The sequence below is a fragment of the Leucoraja erinacea genome, chromosome 34 (genome assembly GCF_028641065.1).
Source record: "Leucoraja erinacea ecotype New England chromosome 34, Leri_hhj_1, whole genome shotgun sequence".
Lineage (NCBI taxonomy): Eukaryota > Metazoa > Chordata > Chondrichthyes > Rajiformes > Rajidae > Leucoraja > Leucoraja erinaceus.
In genome coordinates, this window is record NC_073410.1 from 12,124,274 (window position 1) to 12,139,849 (window position 15,576).

Consider the following 15,576-nt stretch of genomic DNA (forward strand, 5'->3'; position numbering starts at 1 on the left):
GGGAATCATTCAGGCCGCTCTCAGAGCGGCGCCACTGCCACCTTGTGGTGATCTGGGGGGACGGGACTGAGAAACAAGGAACTGCAGATGCTGGAATCTTGCGCAGAATACCAAGTGCTGGAGTAACCCAGTGTCGTGGAGGACATGGACAGGCGACGTTTTGGATCGGGATACTTCTTCAGACTGGACAGAGACAGGTCGAACTATTTTCAAGGCAAAAATAATACTGGAGTAACTCAGCAGGTCAAACTGAGAAACATGTCACTCCTTCTCCCCATTGCAAATAATCCCTCTTTTAAACCTTCTACCTGTACTATGGATGTGTTTTTTGTTCAATGGAAGAATCAGGGAATCAATACTGTGGGAGACCTCTATCAGAAGGGGACTCTTTCCTCCTTTGAAGAATTGTAGGAGAAATACGATCTGAACACCAATACCTTTTTCAGATACCTCCAAAAAACATCGAACACTCCAACATCCGACATTTATAGGCGCTCATGGGAGGATGAGATGGGTCAACACATCTCCAAGGATATATGGGACGAAAGCCGACATTACATACATCATTGCTCTTTAAATGCCAGACACTGCCTGATACAGTTTAAAGTACTGCACAGGCTATATTACTCAAAGACCAAATTGAGCAAGATGTTCCACAGTGTTTCCCCCCTTTTGTGAAAAAAATTAGGTTTGGCTCGACTGACAAACCAGATCAATTCATAAAAATATGGTGTCCTTTTATTGAATTCCTTGAACACAAACTCAAAACTGATTGTAAGGCTGGGTGAGCGGGCGCATGGGTGGGTCGGCGGATATATCTCTTCTTTCTTCTTCTTTTCATCTTTCTCTTTCCTTTCTTCTCTCTGTTTTCCTATTTCAATTTAATATTCTGTTTGTAAAAATGTTAAAATTGAACTGGGCCTGGGCCTCCTTCATTGTCAAAACTGTGCTAGTGTTGTAGAACTGTTGAGTTATTCTTTTTTGTACAATTGTTTCCAATAAAAAAAATATATATATATTTTTTTTTAAACTCAGGCAGCATCTCTGAAGAATAGGTAAAACGCCTCTTGTCGTGGCCCTTCTTTAGACAAATTTACAGCGCAATCCTATTTCAAACAAATTGTATTTGTGTAACTACAGTGAACGGTGTTAAAACTAGGATACACAAAAATACTGTAGAAACTCTGCAGATGCAGCAGCATCTAAGTGTTAAAACTAGAATTGACAATCCATCCAAATACACGCAAATACCATCAATTTCAGTACCATGTGAAATGTCACACTTTAAATTTAGGAAATATATATCTGTTAATGAAACCTGATTTTGCTTTTTACTATAAACGAATCCAACCAGGCAGCAAACAAAATAACACTTATGTTGTTGAAAGGAACTACAGATGCTGGTTTAAACCGAAGATAGACACAAAATGCTGGAGTAACTCAGCGGGACTGCCAGCATCCCTGGATTGAAGGCATGGGTGACTTTTCGTGTCGAGGCCCTTCTTCGGATTAAATCGGGGGAGAGGGAGATACAGAGATATGGAAATTTAAGGTGTGAAAACGAGATAAATGGGATCAAGGAAAATATAGAATAGATTATTGTTAGCAAGGAGAAGATAACAACAAAGGAAGTAGATAAAAAATGTCAGGCTGGTCGGAGAACTGGGAAGGAGAGAGGGATGGAGAGAGAGGGAAAGCAAGGGTTATTTGAAGTTAGAGAAGTCAATATTCATACCGCTGACCGCCAGGGTGTAAGCTGCCCATGCAAAATATGAGGTGCTGTTCCTCCAATTTGGGCTGGCCCTCAATTTGACAATGAAGGAGGCCCAGGACAGAAAGGTCATTGTGGGATACGATCGGCGGGCCCGTTTTATTTCGGATTAGAAAATTCACAAATTCAAAAGTGATAGGAGCAGAATTAGGCCATTCGGCCAATCACGTCTGCAATGCTGCTCGATCGTAGCTGATCTCCATTTCTCTTTAACCCCATTATCCTCCCTTCTCCACATAACCCCTGACACCCGCACTAATCGCGAATCTATCCATCTCTGCCTTAAAAATATCCATTGACTTGGTCTCCCCAGCCTCATGTAACCTTTGCAACTGTTTCCTGCACATTGTGTGGGAAGGAACTGCAGATGCTGTATTAAACAGAAAATAGACACAAAATGCTGAACTCAGCGGGACAGGCAGCATCTCTGGGGAGAAGGAATGGGGGAAGTTTTGGGTCGAGACCCGTCTTTCTGGCTTCGCTCTCGTAAGAATATCAAAATATTCGAAAAACTGCACCTAGCGTCAAGGCATGGTCACAACAGCTGCTGGGGTCCACCTGTGGCCTTCCTGATCACACTGACCCGAAGCGAAAGCAGCTGAACTGATAAGCAGTCTAGGTACCCGTGATACAAGGACTTCCATTGGCTGAGGCAGGTGGTCAGATACGGCCATATGTTACTCGGCGGTGTTAAAAAGTTAATCACGCATTGCTCGGGGATTAGTGTCACAGCGGATTCCATTTACGTAATTCAGTGGGAAGCATGGGCCGCTTTAATTCCGCGCTTACAAATGGCACCGCCTAACAGTAGAGCCAGAGGGGTTCTGATATGGCAATCCTATTTAGATCTCTTCAAAACAGAGTAGCATTGAAGGAAAATTAATATCAGAATAGCAAGAAACATCGATGTCTTTTACAGATCACAAATTAGCATTCAGAGTTATTGGTGCCTTGACTATGTGGTGTAGATATATATCATAAATGTAGACATGCCTATATATCATAATATGATATACGTATATGTATATTTGAAATAACAGGTCCATAGTCTAAGTTCCGACAGAAATCATATATATGTATATATTATATATATGTGTGTGTGTGTGTGTGTGTGTATACGAGTGTATTTGTGTGTGCACCACGTGTGTGTATATATGTATGTACGTACGAGTTTGTGTATATATATATATATATATATATACCCGAAACGTCACCCTTCTCTCCAGAGATGCTGCCTTGTCCCGCTGAGTTACTCCAGCATTTTGTGTCTAATATATATGTGCACCACGGGTGGGGGGGGGGGGGGGGGGAATATATATCGCTTGGGTATTACACGTACGAGTTGTGTATATATATATATATATGTTAAATATCCCTTGCTTTCCCTCTCGTCACCCCCTTCTCTTTTCCCGCCCGTCTTACTATCTCCGACTACATTCTTGTCCCGCCCCCCCCCCCCCCCCCTCCCCCCCCCCCCCCCCCCCCCCCCCCCCCCCCCCCCCCCCCCCCCACATTTTGAAGATGAGTGTCGACCCGAAACGTATATTCCTTCTCTCCAGAGATGCTGCCTGTCCCGCTGATGTTACACACATTTTGTGTCTAATATATATACCATATACCCATATGTACACACATAGGCAGACATAGAGTGTGTATGTGTGTAATATATACATAATCATAAATAAAAACATACATCATATATATATCCATAAATGTATTGTATATACTCTGGCTGAATTTCGACCCTGGATCCTGCGCCGGTCTGAGATTCGTATAGAATTTAACCCGCCAGATGTATTTACGCAGAGCGCTAATTTGTATTATTTATAGACAATGGTCTGGGTTACTGCGCTCAAACTAATGAGATTACCCGCTCAACATAAATGAAAGCTTAAATCTGTCTCATCCGGAGCATCTCTGTGTCAGGGTCGGCCCCGCCGTGGGGAGTGGAGGTGTGTGAAGAATGGCTGCAACTGCATTCATCGGCCTGGCCTTTCTGTTGCTCCAACATGTGTCCGTCGGGGAGATGTTTCAGTCCTCGCTGATGTTGGACATGGCTAATATCCTGTTGGACAAGTACTGTTTCCCAGAAAACTTGGTTGGGATGAAAGAGGCCAGCGGGCTGGTCAACCAGAGCGGCGACATTCTGCGAGTGACCGACCCACAAACCCTGGCGGCAATGCTGACCTCGGGTGTACAGGGAGCTCTGAACGACCCCCGGCTAGTGGTCTCGTATGAACCCGGCACCTCTGCCCCTGAACCAATCGACCTGCCCCTCCCGAGCCGCGAGATGCTCATTGCCTTGGTCCGAGATTCTATCCAATTTAAAATTTTGGACAATAACGTTGGTTACTTGAGACTTGACCACATCATTGAAGAGGACATCGTCAAAGTGGTTGGCCCGATTCTAGTAGACACGGTTTGGAAATACATGGTCGCCACCAACGCCATGATCCTGGACCTCCGCTACAGTGCCAGTGGGAAAGTCTCCGGTATACCTTTCATCGTATCTTACTTCTGCGAGGCAATCCCTGCGATTCACGTCGAGTCCATCTACGATCGCCCGTCCAACGCCACAAAGGAGATCTGGACCCTGCCCTCTCTGCTGGGTGAACGCTACGGCAAGAACAAGGACGTCCTGGTGCTAGTTAGCAGGAACACCCATGGCGCGGCGGAGGACGTGGCCTACATCCTGAAACACTTGGACCGCGGACTCCTGGTCGGGGAGCAGACAGCCGGAGGCTCCCTCGAGGTCCAAAAGTTCCGCATTGGTCCGTCTGACTTCTTCATCACCGTGCCCGTCTCCAGGTCGATTAGCCCGATCACCGGCCAGAGTTGGGAGGTGAACGGTGTGTTCCCCTGTGTTGCTGTGGATGCTGAGCTCGCCCTCGAGAAAGCGACCTCCATACTGGCCGTGAGGAAGGAGATGCCCCGTGTCATCCGGAAGGTGACTGAGCTGTTGTACGCGTACTATGTCTTCGTGGACCATGTGCCTTCCCTGGCCAGCCGGCTTGCCCAGGTCGCTGGCTCCGCCGTGAATTCAGAGCAAAACCTGGCGGAAAAACTTAACTATGAGTTACAGGCCATCTCTGCAGACCCCCGCCTGGTGGTCAGTGTCAGTTCGGGACCCCCAGTCACCACAGACCAGACTCCACCTGAGGAACTCCCAGACGATGTCAGTTACCTCCAGCAGGTCGTATCCGCCGTGTTTCAAGTGGACATTTTACCGGGCAACACTGGCTACTTGAGATTCGATATGTTCCCCACCGAGTCGGCGCTGATGAAACTGAGACCCTACATAGTTGAGAGGGTTTGGGGGGCAATTCATGACACTGCCAATTTAATTCTAGATCTCAGGTACAATGTGGGTGGCTCGTCGGCCGCTGTGCCGGTGTTGCTGTCCTACTTCCAAGACCCAAGCCCACCCGTTCGCTTGTACACCGTCTATAACCGGCTGACCAACTCCACCAGAGAATTCGTCACTCTTGCTGGTTTGGATGGGAGCTCCTATGGATCGAGGAAGGGCGTGTATGTGCTCACCAGTCACCGCACCGCCACGGCGGCCGAGGAACTGGCCTACCTGATGCAGTCGCTGTATAGAGCCACCGTGATCGGGGAGATCACATCCGGCATCCTTCACCACTGGCGGTCTTTCCACATCGAAAACACCAACTTGTCGGTTACTATTCCCTTCATCAACTTCATGGATAACACCGGGGAGAGTTGGCTGGGTGGCGGAGTGGTGCCCGACTCCATTGTGTTGGCTGAAGAGGCGCTGGATAAGGCGAGGGATGTTATGGAGTTCCACGCTGAAGTATCTCGGCTGGTGGAACACACTGGGGCTCTCCTGAATGCCCACTATGCCATCCCAGAGGCGGCCACCAAGGTCAGCTCCCTGCTCCGTTCAAAGTGGCTGGGTGGTTTATACCGCTCTGTTGTAGACTACGAGTCGCTGACTGCTCAGCTCACCTCGGATCTGAAGGAGGCCTCTGGCGACCACCGCTTTCACGTTTTCTACAGCGAGAGCGCGCCTAAAGTCCCGGAGGAACAGGTGGGCAGAGTACCAACCCCGGAGGAACTCGACCATATCATCCAAGCCCTTTTCAAAATGGAAGTATTACCAAATAACATTGGGTACCTCCGTTTCGACATGATGACCGACGCAAAAACCATCAATGTTATTGTTCCACAGTTACTAGACCGGGTGTGGAACAAATTGGTCGATACGGACGTCTTGGTCCTTGATATGAGATACAATGTCGGTGGATATTCAACCGTCATTCCTGTTTTATGCTCTTATTTCTTCGACGCCGAACCGGCCCGTCATCTTTATTCTGTGTTCAACCGCTCCTCTTCGTCCACTTTAGAAATATGGACGCTGCCAAAAGTTCGTGGACGAAGGTATGGCCCCGATAAAGATGTCTACATCCTCACCAGTCACATCACGGGCTCAGCGGCAGAGGCGTTCGCCCGGGCGATGAAAGATATGAACAGGGCAACGGTGATCGGGGAGCCAACCATTGGAGGTGCATTGTCGGTCGCCATATACAGAATAGAAAACAGCAACCTCTATGTATCCATCCCGAATCTAGTCGCCCTGAGCGCCGTCACCGGGAAGGTTTGGAGCGTCTGTGGCTCTGAGCCGCATGTTATGGTCCAGGCTAATGAAGCCATGGGCGTGGCGCTTGGCATCATCGAGCTTCGGGCCAATGTGCCTGGGATTGTACGAACAGCCGCAAAGTTGGTGGATGACAATTACGCGTTTGCTGAAACCGGCGCCAAGGTAGCTGGGCAGGTCGCCGACTTGGTTCAAGACGGGAGGTACAATGCCATTAATTCTGAGATGGAGCTGGCCCAGAAATTATCAGAGGACCTGCAGAAACTCTCTGGTGATAAACATCTCAAGGTCGCGCATATCCCCGAAAATCTAAAGGACCGTATCCCCAGCGTGGTTCCCATGCCGGTAAGTTTACAGAAAATACGTTTACAGGAACGGATGCAGTTGCCCTATAAGGCGCTGGTCAGGCCGCATTTTGAGTATTGAAGGATAAAGGGACACCTCATTTAAATTTGCCGAATAGTGAAAGGCATGGATAGAGTGGATGTGGAGAGGATGTTTCCACTAGTGGAAGAGTCTAGGACCAGACTCCATACCCTCAGAATTAAATAACGTTCCTTTAGGATGGAGGTGAGGAAGATTCTCTTCAGTAAGATGGTGGTGAATCCGTGGAAATCATTGTCACAATAGGCTGTGGAGGCTACGCCAATTGATCATTTTTTTAAGCCATAGATTGATAGATTCTTGATTAGTACGGGTGTCAGGGGTGATGGGGAGAAGGCTGGAGAATTGGGTTAAGAGGGAAAGATAGATTAGATGTGATCGAACGGCGTAGTAGACTTGATGGGCCGAATGGCGCATTTCTGCTCCTATCACCTATGAACGTTCTAATCCGAAATAAAACACAGTTCAATTTCAGGACATTGAACAAGCAATCTATTAACTCCTGCCATGTGATTTTCCTAGATCCCACCTCCGGATATGTTAGAAGACTTAATTAAATTTGCCTTCCAAACGAAAGTGTTTGACAATGCCATCGGCTACCTCCGGTTCGACATGTTCGCTGACATTTACTTGATCACCCAAGTGTCAGATCTAATGGAGAAGCATATATGGAGTAAACTGGCACACACCGTTGCACTGATTGTGGATCTCAGGTAATTAATGTACGGTGCGATGTTGATTATCCATTCATAGTGACGCTAATTAGTATTACTTTCAATCCGTTTCCCAAACTATAAAATGCGCAAATCTCGCCCTGATTCGTGTGTCGTGTGTCATCAACACGGAGTCGGGCCCTTCAACCCACCGAGGTCGCGCCAGCTATCAAATACACAATTACAGCAATCCTACATCCTTCCTATGTTATTCTCCCCACATTCACAAATTCTACCACTCACCGAGAAACTGGAGGCAATTTACAGTGACCGAGTAACCAACCAACGATCTCTGTGTGGATCAGTGCTGAGATCACCTTCATCCGTTGGCGATGCCAGGTATTCAAAATTAGGGGCACGGCAAATAGACAAAACGTTGTACAGGGGTGTGACATGTGTAATCAATTGCTGGGTGCCCAAAATACTTCAAACTAATCAAATTTGTTGAAAGTAAAATAAACAGGCTCTTCGGCCGCGCCGACCAGCGATTATAAGGACAATGTTACACTTTTTACAGAGGCCAATTAACCTACAAACCTGTATGTCTCTGGAAAGTGGTAGGAAACCGGGGCACCCGGGGAAACCCCACGCGGCCAAGGGGAGAGCGTGCAAACTCCGTACAGACAACACTCAGTGGTCAGGGTCAAACCCGGGTCTCTGGCGCTGCAAAAGGCAGCAACGCTACAGCTGCACCGCCTCTGTGGAGGGCACGGCGATCTTCTCCAGACTGAAGAAAAAGTCTCGACTCGGAGCATCGTCTGTCTATTGCCTCCACAGACGCGACCAGACCCGCCGAGTTCCTCCAGCACTTTCGGTTTTGCTCAAGATTCCAGCCCCTGTGTCAATGTGTTTCTTGTGTCGATCAAATGTCGGCTTTAGATTTCCTCGAGCATCTCGTTAATGTCTGGTGTATCCAAGGTGTGTTCCAATTCAACCTGGTAGGGTTAACACTGGACTAGTTAAGTACGTCCCTCAAAGAGATAACATGCAGATCTCTCTACGTAGTATGAGTTTATGGCTCAGTCATGGACATAGCAAAATGATTTGAGTATAGGAGCAGGAGGTTCTACTGCACTTGTACAGGGCCTTGGTGAGACCGCACCTGGAGTATTGTGTACAGTTTTGGTCTCCTAATCTGAGGAAAGGCATTCTTGCCCTAGAGGGAGTACAGAGAAGGTTCACCAGACTGATTCCTGGGATGGCAGGACTTTCATATGAAGAAAGACTGGATAAACTCGGCTTGTACTCGCTAGAATTTAAAAGATTGAGGGGGGATCTTATAGAAACATACAAAATTCTTAAGGGGTTGGACAGGCTAGATGCAGGAAGATTGTTCCCGATGTTGGGGAAGTCCAGAACAAGGGGTCACAGTTGAAGGATAAGGGGGGAGTCTTTTAGGACCGAGATGAGGAAAACATTTTTCACAAAGAGAGTGGTGAATCTGTGGAATTCTCTGCCACAGGAGGTAGTTGAGGCCAGTTCATTGGCTATATTTAAGAGGGGGTTAGATGTGGCCCTTGTGGCTAAAGGGATGGGGGGGGGGGGGGGGGGTATGGAGAGAAGGTAGGTACAGGATACTGAGTTGGATGATCAGCCATGATCATATTGAATGGCGGTGCAGGCTCGAAGGGCCTACTCCTCCACCTGTTTTCTGTGTTTCTATGTTTCTATTACTCAGTTACACGCGACGCTCCTCTATGAACATGGTTCGCATGCTGAAACCCTGCAAACAACGACCATCTAGCTAAGATTCATTCCAATACCCCAACAGCACATTGAATTACCTACTGTTTAAGAAGGAACTGCAGATTCTGGAACATTTTGTCTACATTGAAATACTCACCACGTTTTTGTCTTTTTTTTTGTAAAGCAACATCTGCAGTTCCCTGTATTCACATTAGGTGTGCTATGTTGGTCGACAGCTAACGATATGGCATCTACCAGGGAACCCCAGCAATGACTGACATAAGTAGGGACACTCAATTAATAGAACGTATTATTCGCCCTGATATTCAGCTTCAATAATTATATGGAAAATGGACAATAACTACATAGCAATGGCCGATCGAGGGGAATCGTCCCAGGGCTCCGGTTGACGTAGGATTGCGAAGCATTTGTCCGTCCAAACCGGCTAACTTGGCCTAGAAGGGTCTCGACTCGAAAAGTCACCCATTCCTTCTATCCAGAGATGCTGCCTGTCCCGTTAAGTTACTCCAGCGTGTTTGTGTCTAACTTGGTTGAACGCTTTCCTGTTGGCTGGCTGTAATTAACCAATTGGGGTTGGGTCGGTTTCCATCTTTCCTCGATTAGGCACAATGAATATCTTTTGACATTAATTTGGTAACACTGTGCAGATTGCCTAAGGTTGGCTAATATAAGGAGCGGGAAATAGCAATGCCGCTTGTGGGCAATAGATGGCGATGGTGAGCTGGGGATGGTTTAAAACGTAAAGAGATTCTCACCGACTGTGCTGTACATGAAGTTTGTTTAAGAAGGAACTGTAGATGCTGGAAAATCGAAGGTAGACAAAAATGCTGGAGAAACTCAGCGGGTGCAGCAGCATCTATGGAGCGAAGGAAATAGACAACGTTTCGGGTCGAGACCCTTCTTCAGATGATGTAAGGGTGGGGGCGAGAGAAGAAAGGTGGAGGCGGAGACACTGGACTGTGGGAGAGCTGGGAAGGGGAGGAGAAAACAGGGACTACCTGAAATTAGTGAAGTCAATGTTCACTCCGCTGGGGAGTAAACTACCCAAGCGAGATATGAGGTGCTGCTCCTCCAATTTACGGTGGGCCTCATCCTGGCCATGGAGGAGTCCCAGGACAGAAAGTTCGGATTCGGAATGGGAGGGGGAGTTGAAGTGCTGAGCCACCGGGTGATCAGGTTGGTTATTGCGAACCGAGTGGAGGTGTTGGGCGAAACGATCGCCAAGCCTACGCTTGGTCTCACCGATGTAGAGCAGCTGACACCTAGAGCAGTGGATGCAATAGATGAGGTTGGAGGTGGTGCAAGTGAACGTCTGCCGAACCTAGAACGACTGCTTGGGTCCTTGAATCGAGCCAAGGGGGGGAGGTAAAGCGACAAGTGTAGCATTTCCTGCCGTTGCAAGGGAAAGTGCCAGGTGAAGGGGTGGTTTGGATGGGAAGGGGCGAATAGACAAGGGAGTTACGGAGGGAGCGGTCTCTGCGGTTGGCAGACAGGGGATGAGATGGGAAGATGTGGCCAGTGGTGGGATTCCGTTGGAGGTGACTAAAATGTCGGAGGTTTATGTCGGGGGCTGTACATGGATGTGCGTTTTGATGTGCCATCCCAGTATTTGCTACATATTTTGTAAGCAGCGTGCATCGCCTTGATCGGGCAGGTGCTGGAGGGAACTGAAAAGGCATTCAGTGTATGGATAGGCACACAATACTAGAGTAACTCAGCGGGTCGGGCAGCATCTCTGGAGTAAAGGAGTGGATGACGTTTCGGGTCGAAACCTTTCTTCAGACTCAGGGTCTCGACTCGAAACGTCACCTACTCCCTTTCTCCGGAGATGCTGCCTGACCCGCTGAGTTATTCCAGCATTTTGTGTTTATCAGTATTTGCAGTCCCATCCGACACATTCAGTATATGGCGCCTGGACAATCAAATGTAGAGCTGATTGTAATAAACCTCACTTCATTGTAGATTTTCTAGGTTTTGTCCCACCGATTTAAATATTTCAGATTTCCAAACCGGACAAAATTACCTTATTGAAAGCTGATAATTTCCTGTTAATGTTTAGGAGTTAGAAGGATGGTTGGGGATAGGGAAATATTTCCTTGAATTCAGTCCTGAATCCCGAAGTGATATTTTTTTTCTATTGTAAAGATAAATCCAGACGTTTGATGAACAAGATAGTGTTATCAAATTTTAGCAAGAGAACTTAGCATGAGCGTGGATAATGTTTCGGTCTGTCTGTATAAATGACATGAAGAACCCAGTTTGCTTCAATGTGCTATTACACCGGATTTCACCAGTCCCGGTTCATCTCCTTTGTGCAACTTTCGTAATTATGAGATTGCGTGTTAAAGGCAAACCAGTGACTTGTTAGTTGTGCTGTCTTGAGATATGAAAATTAAATAGGATTTTTAAAACTATTTCCATTTGATCGTGGAGTCATAGACCTGCACGCACGGGAACAGTCCCTTCGGCCCTACTCGTCCATGCCGACCAAGTTGTCGAACTAGGCTAGGTGTACTTACTGTACCTATCTCTGGCCAGTCTAGCTTCATGCTTTTCCGATCCATGTAGCCGTTTAAGTGTCCTTTAAATGTCTTGATTGTACCGGCCTTGTTCCACATGAGCAGTACCCTCTGCATGAAATAATAGCCTTCAGATCCCCTTAAAAGGTCAATGGGGAGGGGAGTTAAAGTGGCTCGCAACCGGGAGACCAGGTAGAGCTTTGGCGTAGTGTGCGAGTGTTCGGCAAAACGGTGGTCGAGTCTACACTTGGTCCCGCTGTACAGGAGACCACATTGTAAATACCGGGTGCAGTAGATGGGGTTAGAGGAGATACACAGGAACCTCTGTCTCACTTGGTAGGACTGCTGGGGTCCCTGGATGGAGGTGAGAGATGAGGTACAAGGGGCAGGTGTTGCATCTCCTGCGGTTACAGGGAGAAGTACCTGGGGAGAGCTTGGGATGTCATGAGAGGAACCAAAGAGTTGTCGGGGGAAACGGTGTGAAGAAAAGGTATGCTCCACCATGGGACCGAGGACAGAGGGGCGCCAGGTTTGTAGTCAATCATTTAACACACCGCACAATTGATTCTTCATGATGGGGTGAATTAAAGAGAACTTTGCATGGATATAACGCAAGACCCCCACCCCCTATTGCCCCCCTCCCCTATACTGCAGCAATGCGTTGTTGCTTACACATGCAAATAATGCACAACCTTATGGGTGCCCCAGGTACAACGGTGGAGGATCCGCCTCGTCCATTCCAGCACTCTGCTCCTATTTCTTTGACGGTGGGGACCCCGTGCTCCTGGATACCGTGTACAATAGACCTGCGGACACAACCTCCAAAATATGGACCATTCCATGGATGTCCGGTGAGTATATAAAAGGCAGCAAATGTTTCAATGTTCGCTCTCGACCACATTCCTCGCCATTACAGTTTAGTTTAGTTTAGAAACACAACGCGGAAACAGGCCCTTCGGCCCACCGAGTCCGGACCGACCAACGATCCCGGCATACGAACACTATCCTACACTAGGGATATATATTTCAATTAATACCAAGCCAATGAACCTACAAACCTGTACGTCTTTGGAGTGTGGGAGGAAACCGAGGTTCTCGGCTAAACCCACGCGGTCACAGGGAGAACGTACAAATTCCGTATAGACAGCACCCGCAGTCAGGGTCGAACCAGTGTCTCTGGCGTTGTAACTCTATCGCTGCGCCACCGTGCAGCCCTACAGTGCTGTTATTTTTTATGTTTGTTTTTTTTTGTCAAGGGGAGAGTTATGGATCTAAACGGGAGCTGATTCTCCTCACCAGCAACGACACCTCGGGAGCAGCCGAGCAATTCGTCTTCGTTATGAAGACGCTGGGAAGAGCACACGTCGTAGGCGAAGTGACGAGCGGCGTTTGTCACCCTCCGCAAACCTACCATGTAGACGGCACCGACCTTTACCTGACCATGCCGACCCTCAGGTCGTCCAGTCCGGATGGGAGATCCTTAGAGGGAGCCGGCGTCGTGCCTCACATCGAGGTACTAGCTGCCACCGCGCTGGAGACAGCCAAGGAGATACTCAAGAGTACCTTGCACGGTCGTTCCTAATTCACTCCTCTTTAGAATCAACGTCTATAGTTACGTTGCTGGGTGCGTTTTCTGAATAGATTTACTAGTATTGGGATCATAGTGTGAATAGACAACGTTGAGTTTTCTGACTAGTTGCGATCAGAAGGTCAAAAGGCAGCGTTGAGATTAGAATCACACTTTAGATGTGATGGTCCTGTCGTTTCGCACCTGATGTCGTCCACGGTGAATGAATGAGTCACTAGTGACTATCTAACGTGTGCGTCTCGATAGGGGGATCTCTCTAGGACATTTTGGCACCATTGGTTGCCCTCGTTTTGTTTGCCTTGTGCGCACTTGGTTGAGATGATTATTTTTCTGTTATTTGAGATAATTGTTTTTAGGTCAATCATTAGACATAACGAACTGCAGATGCTGCTTTATCAAAGAGGACAGAAAGCGTTGGAGTAACTCAGTGGGTTGGGCAGCATCTATGGAGGACATGCGTCTGTATCCTTCTTCAAGAAGAGTCCCGAACCAAAACGTCGCCTGGTCATGTCCTCCTGAGATCAAGATTCAAGATTCAAGAGAGTTTATTGTCATGTGTCCCTGATAGGGCAATGAAATTATTGCTTTGCTTCAGCACAACAAAATATAGTAGGCATTGACTACAAAACAGATCAGTGTGTCCATATACCATTATATAAATATACACACACATGAATAAATAAACTGATAAAGTGCAAATAACAGATAATGAATGGGCTATTAATGTTCAGAGTTTTGTCCGAGCCAAGTTTAATAGCCCGATGACTGTGGGGAAGTAGCTATTCCTGAACCTAGTCGTTGCAGTCTTCAGGCTCCTGTACCTTCTACCTGAAGGCAGCAGGGAAATGAGTGTGTGGCCAGGATGGTGTGGGTCTTTGATGATGCTGTCAGCCTTTTTGAGGCAGCGACTGCGATAGATCCCCTCGATGGAAGGAAGGTCAGAGCCGATGATGCTACCAGACCCACTAGTTGCTCCAGCATTACTCCAGCACAAAAATGACACCAAGTGCCGGAGTTACCAGTGGGTCTGGCCACATCACGGGAGGACATGAATCGGCGACGTTTCGGGTCGCGACCCTTCTTCAGACCTATCTATGCTCTCCAGGGATGCTGGTTCCAGGAATACTCCAGGGGTGCTAGAGTTACTCCAGCACTTTGTGTCTTTGTTTTAGACTACACACTATTTGTTTCTTATAGTTTGTATGATTGTTCCAACTTCCATTGTCTGGATTATAGAGCAATGCTTCAGAGAATGTGGCAATTACACCAGTGGCACTCTGCAAACGCTTTAAATTAAGAAGAATATGCAGAATGTTTACGGGAAGCATCGCTCTGCGAAGAATGTCGCATATGCAGTAATCACAATTTCTTTTGTTCCTCTCAATACAAAATCGATATTTTCAAATATTCACGGTTGATTGTATTATTAATATATAGTTATAAACCAGTTAAAAAAACAGTTATAAATCGAGATCCCAGCATCTACAGTTTCTTGTGTTTCCATGTATCTAGCAACTTAGTATTTAACAATGTAAAACACATTTTAGATCAATATCTAATGAAAACGACAGTGCACACTTCACACAAAATCGCTCTAATAACCTTAAATTAAAGCAATTGATAAAATGTTGGTACAATGTATCCCATTGTGGGATGTGTTGGAGAACTCCCTACGGTCTGCTGAAAGTTGCATCGCACTGTTTCATGGAAAACAGGTGAAATTACATTTGGTTTGGGAACGATTAAATCCAGTGGTAGCCTGACATTACACTACATCTGGTACCAACTGAAACTGACAATGTCTCGACCCCCGGGAATGAAAACTGACGCCTCGAGTCTTCACTGTGGCATAGAGTGAACAAGTCATTTGTAACTAAAGATTGCTATTTTCAGATCCTTGCATGTGACTGTGCTTAAGTGAAGCGGTATTTTTTCCAGGAAGAATCTAAAATAAAATCTTTAATGTTTTACTGTTTTTCAAAATTGTAAAATTGGGATTTTATTTTTAGAAGATCAGTAAGACACGTTATTGATGTTCTCGGTGAGTGTAATATCAAAAGGGTTCCTTGTTTTTGATTTTGAAGAGAATGGATAGTCTAATTTAACATCCAATTGGCGTTTATTAAATGCTGGAACAGGCCAAAAGGGCCGAGTGGACCTCTCCTGCCACAATTCGTATGATCGGATGTGATTGATAGACGTTGCTCATGTGTTTCGCCCTATGATTCCTGCTCCATCGCATTTGATATCATGAAAACAAAGCTGTAATTCTGCTG

General features: G+C 46.9%; 1 protein-coding gene across 1 annotated transcript; it reads left to right on the forward strand.

The window, feature by feature from the left end:
- Positions 1-3,591: 3,591 nt before the first annotated feature.
- Positions 3,592-15,298, forward strand: rbp3 (retinol binding protein 3). Its single transcript, XM_055661836.1, has 4 exons — positions 3,592-6,734; positions 7,296-7,486; positions 12,421-12,563; positions 12,969-15,298. Exons 1-4 carry the CDS (start codon positions 3,735-3,737, stop codon positions 13,292-13,294), a joined length of 3,660 nt encoding a protein of 1,219 aa, XP_055517811.1. The 5' UTR covers positions 3,592-3,734; the 3' UTR covers positions 13,295-15,298.
- The last annotated feature ends 278 nt before the right edge of the window (positions 15,299-15,576 follow it).